Source organism: Chrysochloris asiatica, unplaced genomic scaffold (genome assembly GCF_000296735.1).
Source record: "Chrysochloris asiatica unplaced genomic scaffold, ChrAsi1.0 scaffold00018, whole genome shotgun sequence".
NCBI lineage: Eukaryota > Metazoa > Chordata > Mammalia > Afrosoricida > Chrysochloridae > Chrysochloris > Chrysochloris asiatica.
The window spans coordinates 14,739,264-14,762,984 of NW_006408536.1; the positions used below are offsets into that span (position 1 = coordinate 14,739,264).

At 38.8% G+C, this 23,721-nt stretch overlaps 1 protein-coding gene across 3 annotated transcripts in view; it reads left to right on the forward strand.

Annotated features, from left to right (window-relative positions):
- Positions 1 to 622: 622 nt before the first annotated feature.
- RPS6KA3 (ribosomal protein S6 kinase, 90kDa, polypeptide 3) overlaps positions 623 to 23,721 on the forward strand; it is a 121,962-nt gene continuing 98,863 nt past the window's right edge. Inside the window, exons 1-2 of one of the 3 annotated variants that reach the window (XM_006835584.1) lie at positions 623 to 652; positions 23,249 to 23,342. Coding sequence is in view for 2 of the 3 variants with exons in the window: in XM_006835586.1 (XP_006835649.1) it covers positions 1,027 to 1,095 (69 nt within the window). In the remaining variant the exon portion in view is untranslated. Of the gene's footprint in view, positions 653 to 903; positions 1,096 to 23,248; positions 23,343 to 23,721 lie in introns of those variants that run through there. The other 2 variants (XM_006835586.1, XM_006835582.1) reach the window with 2 other exon arrangements.

Sequence of the window (23,721 nt, forward strand, 5' to 3'; positions counted from 1 at the left end):
CTTGGAAACCTTATAGAGTCGACGGCACGTAACAACAACAACATAGGGTTTCCGACCTTGCAGTCCAAACCGACCAGGATAAAGTCCAGGGCTTTATCCTGCAGCGCCACACCAGGACTCAAACTGGAGAATCCCAAATCCAAAGGGGAACTAAGCCCCTGGTGTTTCTCAGGCACCAAGCATCCAAGGGGGTGGAGCAGGTGAAAGTCCAGCGAGTAACCCTGGACAGGGCCGGTCGTGGGCACTTACAGGATGTGCTCTTAGACTAGGCGCGCCCTCAACAAACGCCCAACACCCCAATGCACCCGGCTTGAAACTGTGCCCCCCGCGCCTTGCTAAACTCCTTCCTCCTATGGGCGGGGACCACTGCTCTCTACCATCTCCTAGGAGCCTCCGACCTGCTCAGACCTGTGGCAGATAGACTCCCAACCGCCCGCCCCTCCTGCCTTGCCGCTCCTCTTTCTCTCGCTTCTCTTCGACGCCCCCAGATCTCTTGGGCTCGCCCTTCCTGAAAGTAGGCGAGGCCCCGAAGCTAGGGCTAGAAAGAAGGGAGGGAACCGGGAGGCGTGCAGCTCCGCGGGCTGAGGGCGTGGCCTCCGTAAGCCCCGCCCCGGGTGCGCGCGGCGGCGGCTAGCCTCGCTCTGAGAGACAGGTATCGCTTGGGCGCCATGTTGTGAGCGGAAGTGGGGAGCGCGCAGCGGCCGCAGTTCTACTGGGAGCGGGCGCGGGAACGGGCCGGGGGGCGGAGCTGTAGTCGCGGCGGCGGAAGGAGGAGAGGAAGAAAGGGGCGAGACCCGGTGCCCGGCGGCGGCGCGAGGCTCTCCCTCGACGCGCGGGTGTCTTCTGCTGTGCGCGCGGCGTTGAGTCTCTCAGCGTTGGCGCTAAGCCCTCTCCGGGGCCGCCGCTGCTGTTGCTATTGCTACTGCTGCTGCCGCCACTGCTGCTGCTGCCGTGGGGGTCGGGCGGCGACGGAGCGGGGCGGGCGGGGCGGGAGGAGGCGGTGAAGGCGGCGGGCCGGGGGGGAAGATGCCGCTGGCACAGCTGGCGGACCCGTGGCAGAAGATGGCTGTGGAGAGCCCGTCCGACAGCGCAGAGGTGAGTGCGGCGGGGCAGCCGGGCGGCGAGAGTCCCCTCCCCTCGCCTGGCCAGCTCGTTCCCTCCGCGGAGCCCGGCCACTATAGGCTGCTTCCTCGCCGCTCGCGTCTCCCTCGGCCCGGGATTCCTGTTCGGGTAGTTTGGGTTGGTTGGTTTGTTGGTCTCTTGGTGATCCACCCGCACCCTCTCCTTCCTCGCTTGCTCAGGGGGTTCCTGGGATGGCGGCGCGTGGGGTTTGGAATGGGCGCTGGGGCTTCGCGAGGTGCCGATTGTCATCAAGTTTGCGTGGGGGACGCGGGAGGCGGAGCGGGGACCTGCGGGGAGTTGGGAAGTTTAGCCCCGCCAAGTCAGGAGCTTTTCTAGACCTTGGCGACTTTGCGGGGTGGCGGAAGGGTATGGATTAGGTTCCCTGAGAAGCAAGGGGCTCTCGAGTGGGGTCAGGGTATGGAGTGTTGCGAGAAGACGGGCGCATGGAAGCTGGAAGGGCCTGGGGCAGCTGGGGTGGCGACCTGTGGGGGTTTCGGGTAAGGGGAGCTGGCCTGCCAAGGGTTTTTGCCTCGTATCTGTCGCAGCTTCAGCTGCAAAGGAGAACGTTGGGATCCTGAGGTTCCCCCTTCCATCTGTTTCTGAGGTCACTGAGCTCGAGGACTCAGTCCCTGTAAGTTACTTGAGTTTCCTGTCCATGGAGGTGAGAAGGTGATAGTCAAGGAGATCAGCGGCTGCCCTAAAGGTCTTTCTGGAATCTGGTGACTGTCCCTGAGACATCTGTATGTCTTTTGGGCTCCCAGTAGGGTCAAACAATTGCCACCGATACATCCCAGCCCAGAGCTATTTGTATCCGCCCGCCCCGTCCCAGCAGCCACACAGGGTCTGCGAAAGAATCCAGACAAGTCCCATTCCAGGGTATTGCTGGCGCACCTCTCTGGAGTGGAAGGGGCCCTGGTGTCGCAGTAGTTAAGCGCTTGGCTGCCAACCGAATTTACTTTGAGCTCATTCGCGGGAGAAAGATGTGGCGCTCTCCTTCAGTAAAGATTTATAGCCTTGGAAACCGTTTGGGGTAGTTCTCTTCCCTATATGGTCGCTGTGAGTTGGAATCCACTCGATGGCAACGGGTTTGGTTTGGTTTTGGTTTCAGGAGTAGAGAATCTGTTCCTGATGGTGGCGCGTTCGCTATTCTTCCGTCTTTACTTTTTGCTGTCTTCACTCCCTGCAGCGGACTTGGGGGTGGGGGTGGGGGGAGATTACAGGATGCTAGGCTCCTAGCTTGTGTGTAATAGTTACTGAGTGAGTGACCCCATTTCTGGAAAGCATGACTGAAAGGCGGGGGTGGAACGGACAAGCTCTGATGAGTGGTGTACTTGGCGGCAGCCACTGGCCCTGCCGGCCTCCGCAGTATGAGAGGTGGATAAGGTTACTGGTTACGTCAGTGAGACCTAGGCTCTATTTGATCTGAGATGCGGGACACTTGCATTCTCGGGTATAATGTAGGGGGAAGGCGATAAGTTCAAATAGCGTTTTCGCTTTTTCCTAGTCACCTTCACTACTGTATATGTTTACTTGCTCTCCCCAGCACAGGCAGAGTTGTAATAGTACTTAACAACTGATGATTAGTATTTGGCGACTTGGATCATACTTACAAAACAAACGAAAGGCTGCTCTTGAAAAGAAAAAACATCCTACATATCAGTAATAATAATAATAGAAAAATCATATTTTTAAGGCTATCAGAATTACTGGAATTTCATGTAAAATAATATTAGCCAGTCTAATACTATAAATCGTCAGAAAATCAGGCAGAATTTTTCATGTCTTTTGGATGTTGTTGTTGTTGTTAAGTGCCGTCGAGTCGGTTCCGACCCATAGCGACCCTGTACAGGGTTTCCGAGGATGTAAATCTTTACGGGAGTAGAAAGCCTCATCTTTCTCCCGCAGTTGTGAAAAATAGTATGCCAGGGGGCACTTTTCATTCATTTTTTTCCTTCAGAAAAGTTTATTGCATTAAATAATGTAACTAAAAGGTTGATAAAAATGTTCCTAAAGTATTAAACTTATTGAAAGAAATTGAATTTACTTTGAGCTCATTTTTAGATGCAAACATTAACAATTGCAAATCAAAATCAGTCCATATTTCTGCTTGGCATGCATCCATTTGTAGGGATTTAACAAAAACATTTCACCTTAATCTTTTTATATGTGGCATACATTTGGATAAGGAAGGCAGAAAACTAATATTTATTTAGCACCTAAGACTCCACGGCACATAACCACCACCACCATCACCACCATTATTCCAGGTGTGGTGCTGTGGGATAAAGACAAGGTCGATTTGAACCACAAGGTCGGCGGTTCAAACTCACCAGTCACTTCTCGGAAACCCTATATAGGGTCACTGTGAGTTGGAACCAACCTGGTGGCACTTAATAACAACATATGCCAGGCACAGTGCTACATGCTATCTCATTTTTTCCTCCCTGTGACACAGCAGGGCTTAGTATTTTTGTCCTTCCCCCATTATTACAGGTTTAGGAGATTGAATCTCAGAAGTTAAGGGCAAAAAGATTACAAATAATCAATGTAAGAGCTGTAATTAAAAGTCAGGTGTCTATAATTCATGTATTTTGCTGTATATTAGAGTTATTGTTTTAAGAGCCAGGAAGTCCCATCCTACTCATAGGGACCCTGTAGAGGGTTTCTAAGGAGTAGCAAGTAAGTTTAGTAGAGTCCAATGCTTATCTTGCAGCCCCATACCAGGACTCCTTATATTAGGGTAGCTGCTTCAAATCCTTTGTGAAAAAATTTGTTACAAATAAATAAACCAGTCGTTACAGATATATATTTTTCAGAAACAATTTTGAGTGCTGTAAGAGGTCTCATGCTTTCCAGAACTTGGCAGAGATAGATTTTTACATTTGTCATTTTTAACAAGAATTTTCTTGATATTCTAGTGGAAGGTATGTCCAACAGCCAGTGTTACCTAGGGTTATTTAAACTAGTTTTTTAACAAATTGCTTTTAAATATTTTGTTGACTTTGGTTGGTTGGTTGTTCCAGGTAAAACCCTTCTGATACATGTTTAGAAATATTGAAGCCAGTGAGGGAAGGGTTGAGAATTTCCCTTCAGAGGTGTAATATTCCACTATTCTATCGTCAGAGTCCTGGTGTGGCGCTGTGGGTTAATGTGCTAGACTGCAGTTGGTTTGAACCACAAGGTCAGCAGTTCAAGCTTACCAGCTGCTCCTTGGAAACCCTATACAGGGTTGCTATGGGTTGGAACCAACTCAACAGCACTTAACAGCAACAACAATATTCTATCATCAGGACTCCTGATGTGGTGCTGTAGAATCAGCACTGGACTGCGAACCACAAGGTCGGCAGTTCAAGTCAACCAGATGCTCCTTGGAAACCCTATACAGGGTCGCTATGAGTCAGAACCAACTCTACAGTGCTTAACAACATCATCATCTTTCCTTTGATAGGATCCTGTCAGAGAACAGTTGTATTTTATCTGAGGAACCTTATTGTTGTTTGCTTAGTAGTAATTTACTAAGTCTTGGTGTGGCGCTGTAGGATAAGCATTTGACTAATAACCACAAGATTTGCAGTTCAAACTAACCAACTGCTTGGAAACCCTATGCAGTGTCGTTAATGAGTTGACACCAACTGGATGGCACTTAATAACAACAAATTGTTTGCTTCATAGTAATTTACTTGAATAAATACATCGGACATTTTCTTTGCAGACTAAAAGATTTCAAAGTTGGTCTACATAGGAATTTTTATTTAATGGTCCCATCCCTAATAGACTATGAAATGTTTAGAGCAGAGACTCTTTTTCTCTGTATCCCCAGTACTTAACATAGTGCTTGGCACATAGGCTCCATAGATGAACAGTGGCTGAAACATGAAAATCAGGAAGGGTGATGTCTGTTAACCTTTTAATTTTGCATTGAAAGGTGAAGAATTTTTAAAGAACTAAGGACCTCAACAAAAATACAAGCAGTTTATTCCTTTACATAGTAGCCTTCCTGCTTTAGAACCTCCCCTGGTGTTCAAAACAACAAGACAACCTTGTGGTTGAACACAGGCATGAGTCAAAACATGATAGGCTAGAACTAGGCCAAATGTTTAAAGAAGCAAATTTAGGATAATAAAGGAAGTACTATGTAAGCAAAGCAAGGGTTGGTATGAGCTGAACAACAGAATAGCTTCCCAAATGGTGTAGGTAAATTCAGAACTCCTTAATGAGTTACTTAAAACATGCTGTATGCTTTTGGATATTTGACTGTTTAGAGATTGATGTCAAAGGATTGTGGCTCTTCTGTTCTGCAAATTTCTTGCCACTGCTGTTGGAGAAATTACTGAATTGTAAATCTGACCTAGAATGACACTTTTTCTCAGTGTCACTGGAGTAGATACAAATTATAGTGAGCCTAACTATGAACATTTTTTTTTTTTTTAATTCAGGGTTCATTTTGCTGAATTTATAAAAAGGAGAACTTTGTGTTGGAGAGCATCTTTTGTGAATGTATACCTGTTTTTATTCTCAAAGATTAAATTGGATTCTATAATGTTTCTGTTGTTAAGTGCCATCGAGTCGGTTCCAACTCATAATCAACCTGTATAGGGTTTCAGAGGAGCAACTGGTGGGGTTGAACTGCTGACCTTGTAGTTCGAAATCCATTGCTGATCCTACAGCACCACACCAGGAATCCTGCCTATCAAAATTATGTAGGGTTTCCAGTATTCCATCTATAGGGAAAACATTCTGTTAAAGTCTGATGATTTTTTTTTAAAGTTGAATTAAGTTTCTTTGCCTTTTCCTGTTTCATTTTTACTAACTTTTAGGGTGGTTTTTTTTTTTTTTCCTTTTCCCCAAGTGAAGATCTGAGGAGAAGACAGGTATTGTTACATGTCAACTGTCAAGTACCTGTAACGCATTAAACACTTCATTGTTTTCAGTGATTATGATATATAATGTCAGTCTCTGTTAAACTAAAATTTAAGAAAGTTTGCTTTATTTTGGCAACTTGACACATCATTTTGATCCCATCCTAATGGGGTAGATCCAAAATGTGAAACTTACTGGTTACATTTAGGTTTTAAAATAAATAAGCCTATTTACAGCGGACTGCCTTTAAAAAACTAATGCTCTAGAGATCACAATAAATATATCCTATTTTTTAGGATGGCTTAATTGGGTGGCATAATTGGGATATGCAAATAACCCATAGTTATGAACCAACCATAGCTATAAGCCAACCATCATGAAGCCTATTATATTAAAATTTTGAGGTATCTACAGTGGTCCATGGGAGTCCTGGTGTGGCGCTGGGGGTTAATGTGCCAGACTTCAAAGTCGTTTGAACTGCAAGATCGGTGGTTCAGGCTCACCAGCTGCTCCTTGGAAACCCTATACAGGGTCACTATGGGTCGGAACCAACTCAAAGGCACTTCACAACAACAACAACGGTTAATAATAACAAATGAAAGCTACTTGGTGCATCAAAACATTACTGTATTATGCTAATGATTTGGTATATCTGGAAGTGTTGTTTTAATGTTTCTTCTGCATACAAAGGTATGTTATATACTACACTCACTCCCCAATCTTATCAACATGATTAGGTTCCAAAGATCAAATTATTATGCGAAAATGGAGGATGACTATGTCATTACCTAACTGCCAGATTTCGTTGTTACATAACTGCCAAACCACTGAGAATCATGCCCCAGCTAAATTGTCATTTAATCGTAACCATCACAACTAGTGTTAGTCTCACCATTCACCTTGGGATTTATTACTGCCAGACCTATGTTGTTAATACACAAAATAGAGAGTAGCTTGCTTTTTGTTTGTTTGTTTACCATTGTAAATGCAAAATGACAGATAGCTAGATAGTTGCTAAATGAGGAATTGGTGTAAAAAGACAAACATTTGACTAACATGAGTTATGAATTGTACATAATTGTTCCGACTTACATACAAATTCAATTTAAAGACAGGAGCAGAAACTTATTCAGAATCTGGGGATCACCTGTATAGCAGATAACTTTCCCAGAAATCTAAATTAAGAATTGCTTTAAAAAAATTTTTAAATCACACTGTTGTGATATTTTGATGAGATTTGTTGTAGAATTACATAGTGAGAGGTTTGTGATTTGTCAGGCTATGAATGGTGGGTAATATCAAAGTGGCTCAGTCCATCCAGTACAGGCCAAGTGATTTAGACCTAGTGGTTCAGATTTTAATGTACAACAGTGACATCTTGGTGGTCTCATTGGTAATGCATGAATGTGATTGTTCCCAATTCTTCATGTGTATTAGTAGATAACATTTTAAAGCACTGCAATGTAAATGTTCAAGTGTATAAATTACACATCCCATTCCTTTATTCACACAATAGAGAAAAAAAAACAGGCATAGACAGTTTGATACTTAGCATCAGATGTCTTTTTTTAAACCCCATCATTGTGCTCTTTTGGAGTTAATTCAGTCAATTGTAGCATTAATCTGAAACAAATATTAGATCTCCGATATTCTGGTTTATCAGTTTAATACTGGATGTAGTAAAAATACTTAACAATAACACCATAAAAGCAATGATAAAAAAAATAACAACCCACACATCTCAAGTAAAATGTGTCAAGATTTAACAACACAAGCGCAAATATATGTTAAATATTAAACAAGTGTATGATACAACGTATCCATATAGCCCATTGCTATCAAGTCAATTCCAACTCAGCAACCCTGGAGGTTAGAGTAGATTTGTCCCTGGAGAGTTTCCAAGGCTTTCATTCTAGAAACAGTCTGCCACATCTTTCTCCACAGTACCACTGTTAGCTTCAAGCCACCAAACCTTGCAGTTAGCATTAGCAGCAAAGCACTTAAAGCACTGTGCTAGTAGGACTCCTGTATCCATCCATATAGTCATAATTATCATTTAATAAATTTGGCCTATTTAAATGAGTATGCTTGTTACTGTTAAGTGCCATTGAATCAATTCCAACTCATATAGCAATCTTATATAGGGTTTCCGTGGCTGTAAATTTAAAGCCTCATCTTGCTCCAGTGGAGCAGCTGGTGGGTTTGACTTGCTGGCCTGTGGTTCACGGTCCAGTGCTTATACTACAGAGCCACCAGGCTTTCCAAGTGAATATACTTACATGCTTATCAGCAATAATTAAATATTTCGATTTAGAAAGAAATTTGCAGGATAATTTGAATGTGTAGCACAGTGTTAAAGAACATAAGCTTTGGAGTATAGAGACCTGAGCTTTATTCCTGACTCTGCCACTTCCGAACTTTGTAACGTCATGCAAGTTTTTTAATGCTTCTAAGCTTCAGTAATCTAATTTGTAAAATGGAGATGAAAATAGTATCTACCTCATAGGGTTATGGTGAGAATTGAATAAAATTAAATATAAAATACTTGATTCAGTATATAGTTTAAATGTTTAATAAATAATAATTATAATGAATCATCTCTCAAAACTGAGGAAGTTTTTTATGTTTTTCCTCTGGGATAATTTTTTTCAGATTCAAGCAGAACAATTAAAAATTATTTGATTGATCTGTTGTTTAAACAAAACCATTATAATTTCTAAACATAATGGTAAGGTTAAGGAGAACAGCTTGGACCTTATCCCTTTTCTATTGTTCCCTTCTCAAAAGAGAAAAAAATACATTTTTTTAAATACCACAAATTTTGAAGAATGAATACTATGTTCTATTAAAAAAAAAATCTATGATGTTAAAAGGTCAACAATTACTCTAAAGCAAAGATAAGAAGATAAGGGGGCAGGGAAACGATAGCATAGGAAATAGAACAACCAGAACACAATTAAAGACAATGTTGATTCATAATGTCTCTGAAAATTTTATATAGAAATTAAAAAATGGAAATTAATTTTCTGAGTAAACTTTCTCTGAAAATACAATAAAATACATTTAAAACATTTTGAATATTTGTGGAATAAGGAAAAAAGCAAAGTATGCTCATATTTTAACATTGCTTAAATTGGACCTTTTCTATGTCATAGTTTAATTAGTGGCTCTTTTTTTCTTAGTGATACATAAAATAATGGTATATCTTATCTATAATGTTATTCTAATTGGTGAAATATGCTTTATCTTGTATGTCAACCTCATGGAGGAAGTGTGTCCCTGAAGAAATTGGTAAAGTCAGTATACAAGGAGGCTTTGAAAAAGTTCATGGAAAAGTCCCATTTTCCTTGAACTTTTGAAGATCCTTCATATAGTGTCAATAGCTAGAGCTTTAACTTACTTTCTGAAGCATACCAAAGCAGAATGTGCACAGCTTTGTATATTTTCACATTTGCAGAGAGCCTGGATAGAGGATCAGTTTGTGCTGTTAATTTCATTTTTAGGGGGAAAAAATGAATCTGGCACATATCCCTCCCTATTACTATAAACCCATTTTCTTTGGTTATTTGAATATGCCATGAATAACGAGGTTTTCCTGTCTAGAAATGCAATCCTTTTGGATTTGGTCTGTTATGTACTATTGATACTTGAAGAATCTGTAAATAATGCATACATTATTTTTCAAAATGAGAAGTCATAAGAGATGTTAAAGAAGTTTCATCCTTGCCCTGACAACCATTCTGCCCACCCCCACCTCTAAAAAGAAAAAATTACAGCAAACAAAAGGGTATGACATAATAAAATTTTGTAAGTGTGTGGATTTTGTTAAATAATGTCTTCAATTCAGCTATTCCTTTTTTAATTAATTGCTTCTAACTTACTATATATAAAATAAATAGTGGTTGGTGGTTATGTGCTGTGGAGTCGGTTCTGACTCATAGCGACCCTGTACAGGGTTTCCAAGGCTGTAAATCTTTATGGGAGCAGAAGACTCATCTTTCTCCCATGGAACAGCTGGTAGTTTCGAACTGCTAACCTTAAGGTTTGCAGGTAGATTCATAACCACAGCGCTACCAGAGCTCCTTATAAAATAAATAGCTACAGTTAATATCATTTTGATACAACCATTTTTAACTTTGGAACACTTTCACATCATCTTTTTAAAATTTAAATTTGCAGCTTATAGCAAATAGCAAAACAGCATGGGGCCAGAGGTATTTGATGGGCAGATTATTTAATAAGAAGGAGCCCTGGTAATGAAGTGGTTAAGCTCCTCCAGTGAAAGAAGTAGCAGCCAGCTGCTATAAAGATTGTTGTTGTTAGTACCATAGAGTCGGTTCCCGAGTCATAGTGACCCTGTATAGGGTTTCCGAGTAGCAACCAGTGAGTTTGAACCACCAACCTTGCAATTCAAATGAATTTGCAGTCTAGTATTAATTTTATAGTCAAAATGCCCAGTGATTTGGGAGGAGTCTTTACTTCACAAATCTTGTAGAACCTGAAGGAAAAACCTCAGTTACAAAATGGTACTTCAGTTCTTCACATTTAGGAGCAAAGTCATCTATTTGAAAACAATATAAATAGGAAAAATTCACTAAAAACAAACAAACAAACAGTATTGTCCAATATATAGTAGCCTCTAGCCATATCTGACAGTTAAGCACTTGAAATATGATTAGTGTGATTGAAGAGCTGAATTTATTTCATTTAATTTTTATTAAACCGTCACATGTAGCTATTGAACAGTGCAATTATAGTCTATATTATAGGTTTGATATTTTTTCTCTTAGCAACTAAAAAGCATATTTAATATGCTTTTTTAAAAATTCTGCTTGATCAAGTTTGCCTCATCCTCTAGCCTGAATGCTTAGATAACCCCCTCTACCAGGTGATATGTGCCCCTCAAATTGGCATTTTGCACTTTTTAACAACTTTACTAGTTTTACAATGACATTTTTCCTTCAAAATATAACACCAAAACTTTGGGGAAATTTAGCCATCCAGATTGATGCATTATGTTCTCAACTGTGTTAACGAAAACTGGGAACGGGATTGCTACTCCTTAGATTTTTAACAAGGCCTGCAACATGAAAGTATGTAGTTATATTTTGGAGCATAGAATTTCACACCTGAGAATAATTTAGCCCAGCCCTATACAAGGTTAGAACCCACTTGACAGCAATTCAATACGGAGTCCTGGTGTGGAGCTATAGGATAAATAATTGACCGCAAGGTCGGTGGTTCAAACTCACCAGCCACTCCTCTGTAACTGTATACAGGGTCACTGTTAGTTGGAACCAACTTGATGGCACTTAACACCATTTAATATAAGAAAATTGAGATGTACCAGCCCTAGGTTATACGTTAATGAAGTCAGAGCTAGGATGTGCATTGCTTAGCATTTTACCAAAATTTTACCAAAATCTGCAACTTTTTAATACAACCTTTTGGTAAATGTATCAATAATCTTAAATACAAATTCCAAAAGAGTAACAGTAAGTAAAAGTTTGACTATTATACTTTTTTGCTCTACCCTCTGCTAATTTGAAGACCTCATTTGCTGTATCAAATTAATCGAATCCAAAATAAACATCCAGCCTTACCTTAGCTTTAATGTATATGTCGGAAAATGCAGTTCTGTAGATTACAAAAACAATTCCAGATCAGTGTTCCATACAAAGGAATTGGGTGGCTGGTGAGCAATATGTTGAGATTGTTATCCTTTGTTTCCCAGGTAAAGATGGAAGGAAAGTAACATTTACTGATGACTTCCTTTGACTAGACACTTTACATTTATCAATTCTAATGTTAAGTGCCCTGGAGTCAGCAACTAGGTAGACAGAATTATTCTCAGTTTACAAATAAGAAACAATACTAGAGAGGGTTAGTGACTTGCTCATGGTTGCACTGCTTGAAAGTGAAAGAGTCAGACTTCAAACCCATGTCTCATAGATTGCAAATTTCATGGACTGTCCACTAGAATGCCCTAGACTTCAGTCTACTTGAAATCTGCTACAGGGAACAAGAATCTAAGTGGTTTGCATGAGTAGCTGTTTTTGTGGAAATGTAGCAGTTAGTGACCTAGAGAGATAGGTACCTTCCCACATATGAAGCCTTCCTTACACCCCAGAGGACTAGTGTGAACTTGGAATGCTGTTCATAGTGGAGACAATGTTTCAGTAGTTGATCCTAGTGAGAAAAAATATAAAATTGATACTATTCAATTGTAAAAGTAAAATTGATACTATTCTCCAAATACAATATGTGTTAAATAGGCTTTTGTGAGATGGCTTGAAAAATCTATTTTTCACATTGTATGGGAAAATGTTTTGAGACTAGTAAATAATCTTAAAAATGAACATTTGAAACAAAACTTACAATATTTGGGAAGAGGCTGCCTAGACACAACAGCTCTCCTTTTACAAAGATGCCCCTAGATGTGTGCTCTGTTCTGTAATTGCAATTGCTTAAAACATTACCTCTTTATATTTGTTTTTTTTCCTTTTAGAAAAGTCTTATTTGATATTCCCTCAAAGTGCCAGCAAACAAGATCTAGCACAAACTGTGAAAAGGTTACCAATTAAAAGAAAAGGAAATTTAAAGAAAAGCTACACAATCATTGGGTCTTTTTCTTTTTAACGGTTAGGTCAAATAGCCTTAATTCATTCCTTTTTTAAAAATTGATGTATAATTTGCATACCATAAAATTCACCCTGGTAAAGTTTACAATGAAGTGGTTTTTAATATTCACAAAGTCCACAACTATCAATACTATCTAAAGTCTAGGATATTTTCATTACCCCAAGAAGAAACCATGCCAATTAGCAGTTACTCTCCATTTTTCCTCTCTCCCCAAGTCCTTGATAACCACTAATTTATTTTTGTGTCTGTTCTGGACGTTTCATATAAACAGAACCATACAATATGGGACCTTTTTTGCCTGGTGTCTTTCACTTGGCATGTTTACAATTTCATCCATGTTGTAGTGTAGTATGTATTAGGATTTCATTCCTTTTTATGGAGGAAAATAGTACATTTGTATGGCTATACCACATTTTGTTTTAACAATTCATTATTTAATGAGCATTTGGTTACTTTCCACTTAGTGCCTATTACCCATAATGGCTGCTATGAACATTTGTGTACAAATATTAGTATGAACATGGGTTTTCAGTCCTCTTCTGTATATGCTTAGTGGAATTACTGAGTCATATGGTAAATCTGGTGTGGCTCTGTGGGATAAAGCACTGAACCATAAAGTTGGTGGTTCAAACTCACCAGCCACTCCTCGGAAACCCCATACAGGATCACTGTGAGTCGGAACCGACTCGTCTGCACTTAACAACAACAACAATGGTAAGTCTGGAGTCCTGGTGTGGCGCTGTAGGATAAGCACTGGACTGCAGGGTCATTTTGAATCGCAAGGTTGGCAGTTCAAACTCTCCAACCTTTCCTTGGAAACCCTATAGTATCTCTGAATAGCCAGCATCATGCTTTCATACTTGGTGTGGGAACATATAATAAATCTCACTAAAACTATTAGGTATACTATTTTATCTCCACTTTGCATTCTAGGAGAGCTTGCTAATACAATTAGACAAGAAAATTCAAGAGTATTGGAAAGAAGGTTAAAGATTGATATTCATAGATATAATTATCTACTTAGAAACTTTGAGGAAATCTAAAAAAGTCTTGTAAGATGGTAGTTTTACAAAATACATCCAGATGCCAATAAATACTTTTCCTGTGTATCAGCCGTATAGCCAATTTAAAAAAAAACAAAAAACATGGAAAGCCATTTTATCAGGGACCTGCCAACATGGGCCAAATCTGTGAAGGCGAGTGATCCAGGTGGTCATTGAGAAGTATTACACTTGCCTGGGTGGGCAAGGACTTCCACACCAACAAGCACATATGTGAGGAAATCGCCATATTCCTAGCAAGGAGCTCTGTAACAAAGATAGCAGGTTATTGTCATACATCTGATGAAGCAAATTCAGAGGGGCTCTATGAGGTATTTCCATCAAACTTGCAGAAAAGAGACAGAGAATTATGTTCCTGAGGTCTCAGCACTGGATCAGGAGATCATTGAAATAGAGCCTGATACTAAGGAAATGCTGCAGCTCTTGGACTTTGGCAGTCCGTCCAAACTGCAAGTCACTGAGCCCACAGTTGGGATGAATTTCAAAACACCACGTGGAGCCATGAATCTTCACTAAGCTGTAATATTTTCAGTAAACCCAGGGGCACCAAAGTAAAAAAAAAAGGTGAAAAACAGCTTTCATTCAAAATAGCAATAAAAATATTCAATACCTAGAAATAAAGCAAATGGAAGGACCTAAATAAAATTACAGAATTGTACTAAAGAATCACTTGACTACATTTAAGAAAAGCTATGGTTTTTTAATTTAGATTAATTTCAGTAGGGATATCATTGCTGATGTCTGATGGATCTTGGCTGAAAGCAGAGAATATCAGAAAGATGTTTCCTTGTGCTTTATTGACTACGCAAAGGCTTTCGATTGTGTAGATTATGACAAGCTATGGACAACGTTGCGAAGTATACGTATTTCGGAACACTTAATTGTGTTCATGAGGAATCTGTACCTGGACCAAGAGGCAGTTATTCAAACAGAACATGAGAACACTGAATGTTTTAAAATTAAGAACGGTGTGCAACAGATTGCATTCTTTCACCATACTTATTCAGCCTGTATGCTGAGCAAATCATCCGAGAACCTGGGCTATATGAAGACAAACTAAAGACAAACGTGGCATCAGGATTGGAGGAAGACTCATTAAAAACCTGTGATATGCAGATATACAATCTTGCTTGCTGAAAGTGAAGAGGACTTAAAACATTTACTGATGAAGATCAAAGAGCACAGCCTTTGATATGGATTACATCTCAATGTAAAGAAAACAAAAATCCTTGCCACTGGACCAATAAACAACATTCTTATCAATGGAGAAAAGATTGAAGTTGTCAAGGACGTCATTCTTCTTGGATCAACTATCAGCACTCACGGAATCAGCAGTCAAGAGATCATATGACATATTGCATTAGGCAAATCTGCTGCCCAAGACCTTTTTAAAGTGTTGAAGAGCAAAGATGGCAGCTTGAGGACTAAGGTGTTCCTGACCCAAGCCCTGGTATTTTCAATAACCTCATATGCTTGTAAAAGCTGGACAATGAATTAGGAAGACCGTGGAAGAATTGACACCTTTGAATTATGGCATTGGAGCAGAATATTGAAAGTGCCATGGGCTGCCAAAAGAACCAATAGATCCATTTTGGAAGAAGTGCAGTCAGAGTGCTCCTTGGAGGCCAGGATGGCCAAACTTCATCGCTCATAATTCAGACATATTCTCAGGAGGGACCAGTCGCTGGAGAAGGATATCATGTTTGGTAAGGTGAAGGGTCTGAGAAAAAGAGGAAGACCCCCAATGAGATGGATTGGCCAAGTGGCAGCATAGATGGACTCAAGTGTGGCAACAGTAGTGAAAAGTTGGCCCAGGATCAGGCAGTGTTTCGTTCTGCTGTGCATAAGGTCACTATGGGTCAGTACCGACTCGATGGCACCTAACAACAACAACAACATGGTTCTTTAATTTAAATTAGTTTCAGTAGGAATTAAGTTTTTTCTTTTTTGTTTAAGAATTGGAGATAACTTGTTTTGTCTTGAGTGAATTGCGCATATTTTCAGTTTAATTACTTAAGTTTCTCCAAATTAGTTCATATCTTATATGAATAGTTCATACTAGCAAATTTTAATAGAAATGTTGTTAGTAATAAAACCTATGGTTATACATATGCAGCTAGAGTTAATCATGGAGCTGTAATTAGAAACTACACTTTAGGTCATATTTTCAGAAACAAACCGTGATACGCACACACTTTTTAAAATTATAGTGAGTAGTTTGGATACTCTTTCCTAAATTTACAAGTAAATTCAACCCAAAATTTGTATTTTAAAATCTTTATTGTAAATCCAGTGAAGGTTTACAGAGCAGATCATCAATTTTCCATTTAACAGTCCACACACACTTCATTGCATCTGATTGATCGCAATCCCCTCAATGTAACATCACTTAGCCTCCCTATTTTTTGTTTCCATTCCTCGTTTCCCAACCCTTCTGAACTTTTGTGTGTGGGTAAATGTTGCCCTTTAGTCTCCAACACTTGATCTTTCTAAGGTGTACAATTGTTGGTCCCCCTATAGATCTATCTATTGTTTGGCTGAAAATTGTGTCTCAGGGACTGAAATGTATTTAAAACACATTTCTGTTAAACTGTAGTTGATAGTCACAAATGAAATTCTTATTTCTGTTTGAATTTGAAACTCTGATTTATTGTATATTTGAGGAAAGTACTATTACATCTTGTTTCATTTACTTGCAAACTTCTCGTTGCCCTCAAATCAGTTCTAACTCATAGCTGTAAATCTTTGTGGGAGCAGAAATTCTCATCTTTCTCCCACAGAGAACTACCAACCTTGTGGTTTGCAATCCTATGCTTATCCTATAGAGCCACTGCACTCCCCTACTTGTAAACTGTTGAGCTATTAATGTTGTCTGCTTTTTGTACATAGAATGGCTGTAAGACTGCATATAAGTTTACTTCTTTTAATTGATATTTAGCAGTTATAGTACTGATAATGTTTATTGGGTCCAGTTCAGCAAACATTTACACACCACTTGTTTTATAAATGAGCTAAGGCCAGCCTTTCAAACTCACCAACTGCTCCTTGGAAACCTTATAGAGGGTCGCTATGGATCGGTAACAACTTGATGGCACGTAACAACAATAGAGGTCCAGGGATTTTTCTCCTATTAAATAAGTTTGGGCATGAAGCCCAGCATCATGGTTTGGATAGAAGGGTTTCATTAAGCCCCTGAAAATCAGACTAAATCTTTAAATTTGATCTTGAGGCTCATAAATTAGTCAACCTAAGTAATGCATTAAAGACTTATCTAGAACCCAGATTTTTTAACTCTAGAAATGCAAGTGGTCCCGCTAGAACAGGGGTGCGGAACCTTTTTTTTGCTAAAATTTACTAACATTCATGGACTGTACGAAATTACCAACTTAGAAATTAGCCTGCTATATACATCATCAAACATTTAATTAGCTCAGAACTAACGTGGTAGCTGGAGTCCTGGTGTTGTGGTGCTGTGTGTTAATGCGCTGGACTACAAAGTCAGTTTGAACTGCAAAATTCAAGCTCTCAACTGCTCCTCGGAAACCCTATACGGGGTCGCTATGGTTTGGAACCTATTCAATGGTACTTAACAGCAATAAATGTGATGACTGGAGTCCTGGTGTGATGCTGCAAGATCACAAAGTCAGTTTGAACCACAAGATCAGTGGTTCAAACCCACCAGCTGCTCCTTGGAAACCCTATACATGGTTCCTGTGGGTCAGGACAGACTCTATGGCACTTAACAACATCAACAGTGTGATGGCTAGAGTCCTGGTATGGCACTGTACGATAAGCACTTGACATCAAGGTTGGTTTGGACCTCCAGGTCAGCGGTTCAAGCTCACCAGCCACTCCTCGGAAATTCAGGGTTCAGTCTGAGTCATAACCAACTTGACATCACTTAGACAACAAACAACAAATATACGAAGGTCAGCTTGCTTTTCTTCTACCTTGTCTCCTCTGGGGGAAATGATGAAGTCTAATATTTTGGGGGATTTTTATTGAGTTCCTTTGCTCTGGTGCAGGGGCAGGAGTGTGGACCATATGGTTATGTGCCATGGAGTCGATTCTGACTCATAGCAACCCTGCATAAGGTTTCCAGGGCTGTAAATCTTTACAGGAGCAGAAAGCCTCATCTTTTTCCCATGGAACCATTGGTAGTTTCAAACTGCTGACCATAAGGTTAGCAGCCTGACTCGTAACCACTACGCTACCAGAGCTCCTCGTGGACCATATAAGGCCCTCAGAATCATTTAGTCTTCCCCTGCCAAGGCAACCTCAGTTCCAGCCATCACATTTGTTGCTGTTGTTAAGTGCCAGCCACTTGGTTACAACTTAGAGTGACCCTGTATAGGGTCTCCAGAGAGTGGCTGGTGAGTTTGAACCGCCTACTTTGTGGTTCAAACGGACCTTGCTCTCTAATGCATTATCCTGCAGCTCCACACCATGGTTAGGGGAACCAGGATGGCACTGTAGGGTAGGATAAGTACTGGACTGTCAAACACAAGGTCGGTGGTTCAAGCCCACCAAACACTCCTTGAGAGAAAGATGAGCAAAGATTTACAGCCTAGGTAATCATGTATAGAGTCAGAGCTGACTCAATGGCACTTAACAAATATGGGTAAGCATATTGAATCTTACCACAAGTTCAGGCATAACTATTGTCCAAATCTTAAGGATTAGAAAGTTGAAAATCATATTAAGTAACTTATCCAAAGTCACATCTGTTATAAAGGGCAGAGTCAGTTTTGTAAACCTGTTGTCAGGCTACAAAGTCCGTAATGTTTCCGCTCTGCTGTGGTTTCCTCATCTTGTCTACTCATAGGAATCATCTAAGATGCCAGTTAGAAAAAAAAAAAAAAAATTACTGAACATGGTCTTCACCCCCTGAGAATTCTGGTTCATTTGGAGCCTGGGTGGTAAGGCCAAGTAATGTATCTGTAACAGAAATCATAGATGATTCTGATCATCAGACCAGGTTTATTTGATGCTACCAATTCCATTATGTACCTAAGAAGTAAGATTTGAAAGGATTGGAGATGCAGGGATAGCATTGGGAGAAACTTTTATTATTTTCTCTATTAGTGAAATAAGAGTAGGAAAGCATTGTGGAAATAAAAAAATTAGATTCCTTAATATGCACAGAAAAAAAATTTTTAGGCAACATTTATACCAGGGTTCTTTGGCATTCTTCTTGTTTACAATTGAGAATGAATGCATCACGGGAGGATATAGATAAGAATGTATTTTAGATACAGAAGAGAGAGATGGAATTCGACTTAAAAATAACAAAAATAGATGTAACTTTAGAATCAGTAATTTTCTCAGGTGTAGTAACCACATGAAATTTTCAGTAACATTAGTCTAAAATTTAACAACATAAAGTCGCAGTATTATAAAATTTTTGAGCTGGAAGAGCTCTTGTGTTGTTGTTAAGTGCCGTCGAGTTGATTCCGACCCATAGCGACCCTGTATAGGGTTTCCGTGGAGCAACTGGTGAGCCTTAGATAAACCACATCATTTATAGATGAAGAAACCAAGACTCAGTGAGGCTGAGACTTAGTGGCTTACTAACTATAAGTGGCAGACTTTCAAATCCATGCTGGCCAAGTTTCCATTGATTGCAGATAAGTACCTGGAGAAAGCAACTTGACCAGGGTCACACTGGTTTATAGAAATAAAATTTTAATGGCAGATTATGTTTAATTTACATTCTCTATTTTATAAAATTTTATGATCTTTTTCTTTTTTTCATGGACCTTTTGAGACTGAATGCATTGAAAGGAATTCCTTTTAGAAGATTATATAATTTGAAATATGTCTTATCAGTGTTAGAAAAATGAATTCTTAGGTTCATAGAATTATTCTGTATTTAACAAATGGTGCTTTGAGAATATGTTGTGTTAAGAAATCTAGTTTTTCTACTTTTAGAAAAATGAGTAGGGGGAAATGAGCTGACAGGAATATGACAGCGTTTCTCTGTAGTAGCATTGGATTCAGAGTTGTGTTCAATTATCATTTATGTAAACATAATAGTTTTGTGATCTTTGATAACTTTCAAATTAACTTTTTTCTTCTCATATATAACATGTCATGGTTTTTGAATGATTAATTGTGATTAAATTGAGAGAATATATGAAAAACCACTAGCATTGTACTTTGCACAAAATGCTCACTGCTATCTCGTCAGTTCCAACTCAAGGCGGTCACCGTGGTGTGCTGTGGCGTTGGTTCCGACTCATAGAGACCCTGCGTAGGGTTTCTGAGGCTGTAAATCTTTACAGGAGCAGAAAGTCTCATCTGGCAGTTTCAGCTACCTTGAGGTTAGCAGCCCAATTTGTAACCACTACGCTACCAGAGCTCCTTAATTCCAACTCATAGACACCCTAAAGGACAAAGTGCTACTGCCCATAGGGTTTCCAAGGCTGTAATCTTTATGGAAGCAGACTGCCACATCTTTTTCCTGTGGATTCAAACTGCCAACTTTTCGGTTAACCGCCTAGCAGTTAACCACCAGGGTTTCTTTTGAAAAAAAATTAAAATAAAATAAAATAAAGGTAATGAGTAAATGATAGCTTTTATTGATTTTCTTGACCCAGTGGCTATTTTGATTATTTATTTATGTTAAATTCTAAGTGCAAATGCTGTTCCATTTTTTAAAAAATTGTAATCAGAAAATAATCTGTACTACACCTGTCTTTAAGAATATTACATTTATTTTATGGACTCAGAAGTAGTCAGGTTTTATAACACTTCATTGAAACCTTGAAAGGAAATCTGTGTTATAATATAAATTACTTCAAATATGAATTGCTTCAAATGTTGTTGTTTTTTGTTGTTGTTGTTGTTCATTGTATTGTGCTAAAATTTTCCCTTCCATTTATTTCATGTTATAGTCCCCAAACATCTGTTTTTGTGTTTTGTGGTTAGGTTAGTCTGTGGTTAAATGTTTTAATACTATTATGCATTTGGAGTCATAGTGTGGTGGCGCTGTAGGATAAGCACTGGACCACAATGTCAATTTGAACTGCAAGGTCAGGTTCAAACCCACCAACCGCTTCTCAGAAACCCACAGGGTCGATATGAGTCAGAACCGACTAGACAGCATTTAACAACATTATGAATTTATTATTTTTTAATTAATGACTCTTCTGTTTGAAAAAATGCTGCATATCAATTACAGAAAATCTAAAAACGAGAGAAGGATACACAGAAGGAAATAAACAGCTATACTCTCACTATAAAATAACACTGGTAAAGGATTTGTATGTAATTTAAGGTTATGGCTTTTAGAATCAGATTTGGGTTTGGACTCTGCTACTTCTTTCTCTTGAACAAAATAGTAGATCTTTTCATTTATTCAACAGATGTTTGTTGAGCTTCTACTGTTTGTCTGTAGTGCTATGACTCTGTAGGATAAGCACTGGACTGCTAACCACAAGGTGGTGGTTTGAGCCCACCAGCTGCTCCGCTAGAGAAAAATGAAGCTTTCTACTCCCACAAAGATTTACAAGCTTCAGAAACCCTATTTACAGGGTCGCTGTTAAGTCAAAACCAACTCGGCAACACTCAACAACATCAACTGTGTATCAGGCATTTTGTGAGGGAGGGAAACACAATGAACCCTAGTGGTGCACTGGGTTACATGTTGGACTGGTAACAGAAAAGTCCTCAGTTCAAACCCACCAACTTTTGCTTCACTGAGGAAAGATGAGGCACAATCTGCTTTTAGAAAGATTTATAGCTTTGGAAACCCTGTTGGGCAACAGTACTGCTCTCTCCTTGTAGGGTTGCTGTGAGCCACAATCTACTCATTAGCAGTCGGTTTGGGTTAAGGATTAAACATTTAACAAGATGGTCATACTCACTTAGGCTTAACTTCCTCATTTGTAAGCAAGTGATAATACTTAACAAAGTTGTTAGAAGCATCAAATATAATTGATAGTGCTTAACATTTGCCTGGTGTGTAGTAAAAATTCAGTTTTTAAATTGGTTTATGGTTTTTGCCTTACATTTTGTTTATGGCAGTAATATTACGAACTATTACATTCTTTACACTTTTCTACACCTACCTGCTTTGTTTTTTTTTCCCTTAAAGCAGTACATTACGCTTTAATTTTTTAGTATAATAAGACTTTTTTAAAGTTTTTATTTGTATTATCTAACATTTCAAATACATGGCAAACTAGAGTAATTAAGTAGTATAAACAACCATATTTCCATAATCCAACCTCAATGATCCAAAACTCATGGCCAGTTTTGTTTCATCTATACTTCCCCCTCCCCCCCATACACAAAAAGCTTCCCTTCTAGACTCCAGTGGATTATATTGAAGTTAATCCTAATTACATCAATTCAGGTGTAAATATTTGAGTTTCTATTTCATGAAAGATTAAGATTTTTTTTTGAAACATTTAATTCCACCATACCATCAGTACTAAGAAAAGTAACAATAATTCTGTAATATCAAATATCCAGTAAGACACCTTATTTTAAAAGTTGCTGCTTAAGTGCCTTTGAGTGGGTTCTAACTTGACATTTTTTCACTTTGCTTTTGAAGTGATTTCTATCATCTTCCTGTAAGCTTTTTATTCTTTGTTTGTTTGTTGCTTGTTTCTCTTGCCATATGAATTGTTTTGTTTGAGGAGGGTATAAAATTGAGTTTCCTCATGTGCACAACAGGAGTGTTACTATCTACTTCATGTTCTTAGAATTGAATGTGATGTGTGGGTAAAGCCGTATTAAGTCTCTGCCAGTTAATCTTCTTTTGTGATATTGACTATAATAAAGATCAGCTCTTGGTTATTGTGTAGATTTTCAAAACATTCCAAAATTTATATTTATTGTATAATTATTAAAAATAATGACTTTTAAGTATCCTTCTGAGGAAGACAATTTGGAATTTTTGCTTTGTCCTTCTTCCACTACCTCTTTTGAGTCCACATTAATTTAACCTAAGGTTACAAATCTTATCTTTAATTGTTGAAGTGTTTTTCTTTTATATTGTTTATATACTTATATCAGTTCAGGAGCCCTGGTGGCACAGTGGTTATACGCTTGGCTGCTAAATGAAAAGTCAGCAGTTCTGACCCACCAGGCCCTCTGTAGGAGAAAGATGTGGCAATCTGCTTCTGTAAACATTTTTACTTCTGTAAACATTTTTGGCCTTGGAAAACCTATGGGGCAGTTCTACTCTGCTTACAGGGTCACTCTGAGTTAATATCCATATACTCTACCAGTTCTTTTCTACTGCAATATTCTTGAGCTCTTATTGTGATTCTCTTTTGTTGATATAGGGTATACCTTTGAACAATTTATGAAAAAGGATACTGTCAGGATGGTGAAATTTTATGACTTTGCAGACTTAATTTCCTGTGACTTTTGTATATGAAAAACTAGAATGAAGTATAAAATTCTTAGATCATAGCTTTCCCTTCCAACTCCCTGTAAGTCATTACTTCATTGTCTTCTATCATTTTATTGTTGCAGAGGAGAAATCTGAGGTCAATCTGATTTTAGTTACTTTGAAAATAACCTATTTTTTTCTGCTTGTATGCTTGTAGGATTATATCTTTATCCTTGAAATTTAAAAACATTTGCCAGGACATATCTTGGTGTTGATGATCTCTGTTGAACCTTCTCAGTCTCCAGTCTCAGGTATATTTTTCAGAACTGGAACGTTTTCTCTTACACTTTTGATTAATTGCTCTGCTTTTTTTTTTTCCTTTAGGAACATCTGTTATTCATACATTATTTCTATGTCTGTCCTCCATGATATTTTTTAAATCTTCTATCTCTCTCTTGTTTTTGTTTTGTTTTTTCCATTTACTCAAGTTTGTCCTCTGTGGCATGGATTCCATTTTCAGCTGTGTCAATTCTAATACTTGCTAGTCACAATGCAGACTTAATTTTGGCTACTGTGTTTTTATTTCTTTATTAATGTACTCTGTGTCATAAGTTGAATTCCCCTTAGGGGTACACTCCAAAAAATATCAGGTGGATTCAGGCCTAAAACCTACCTATTTTTTTCAGACTA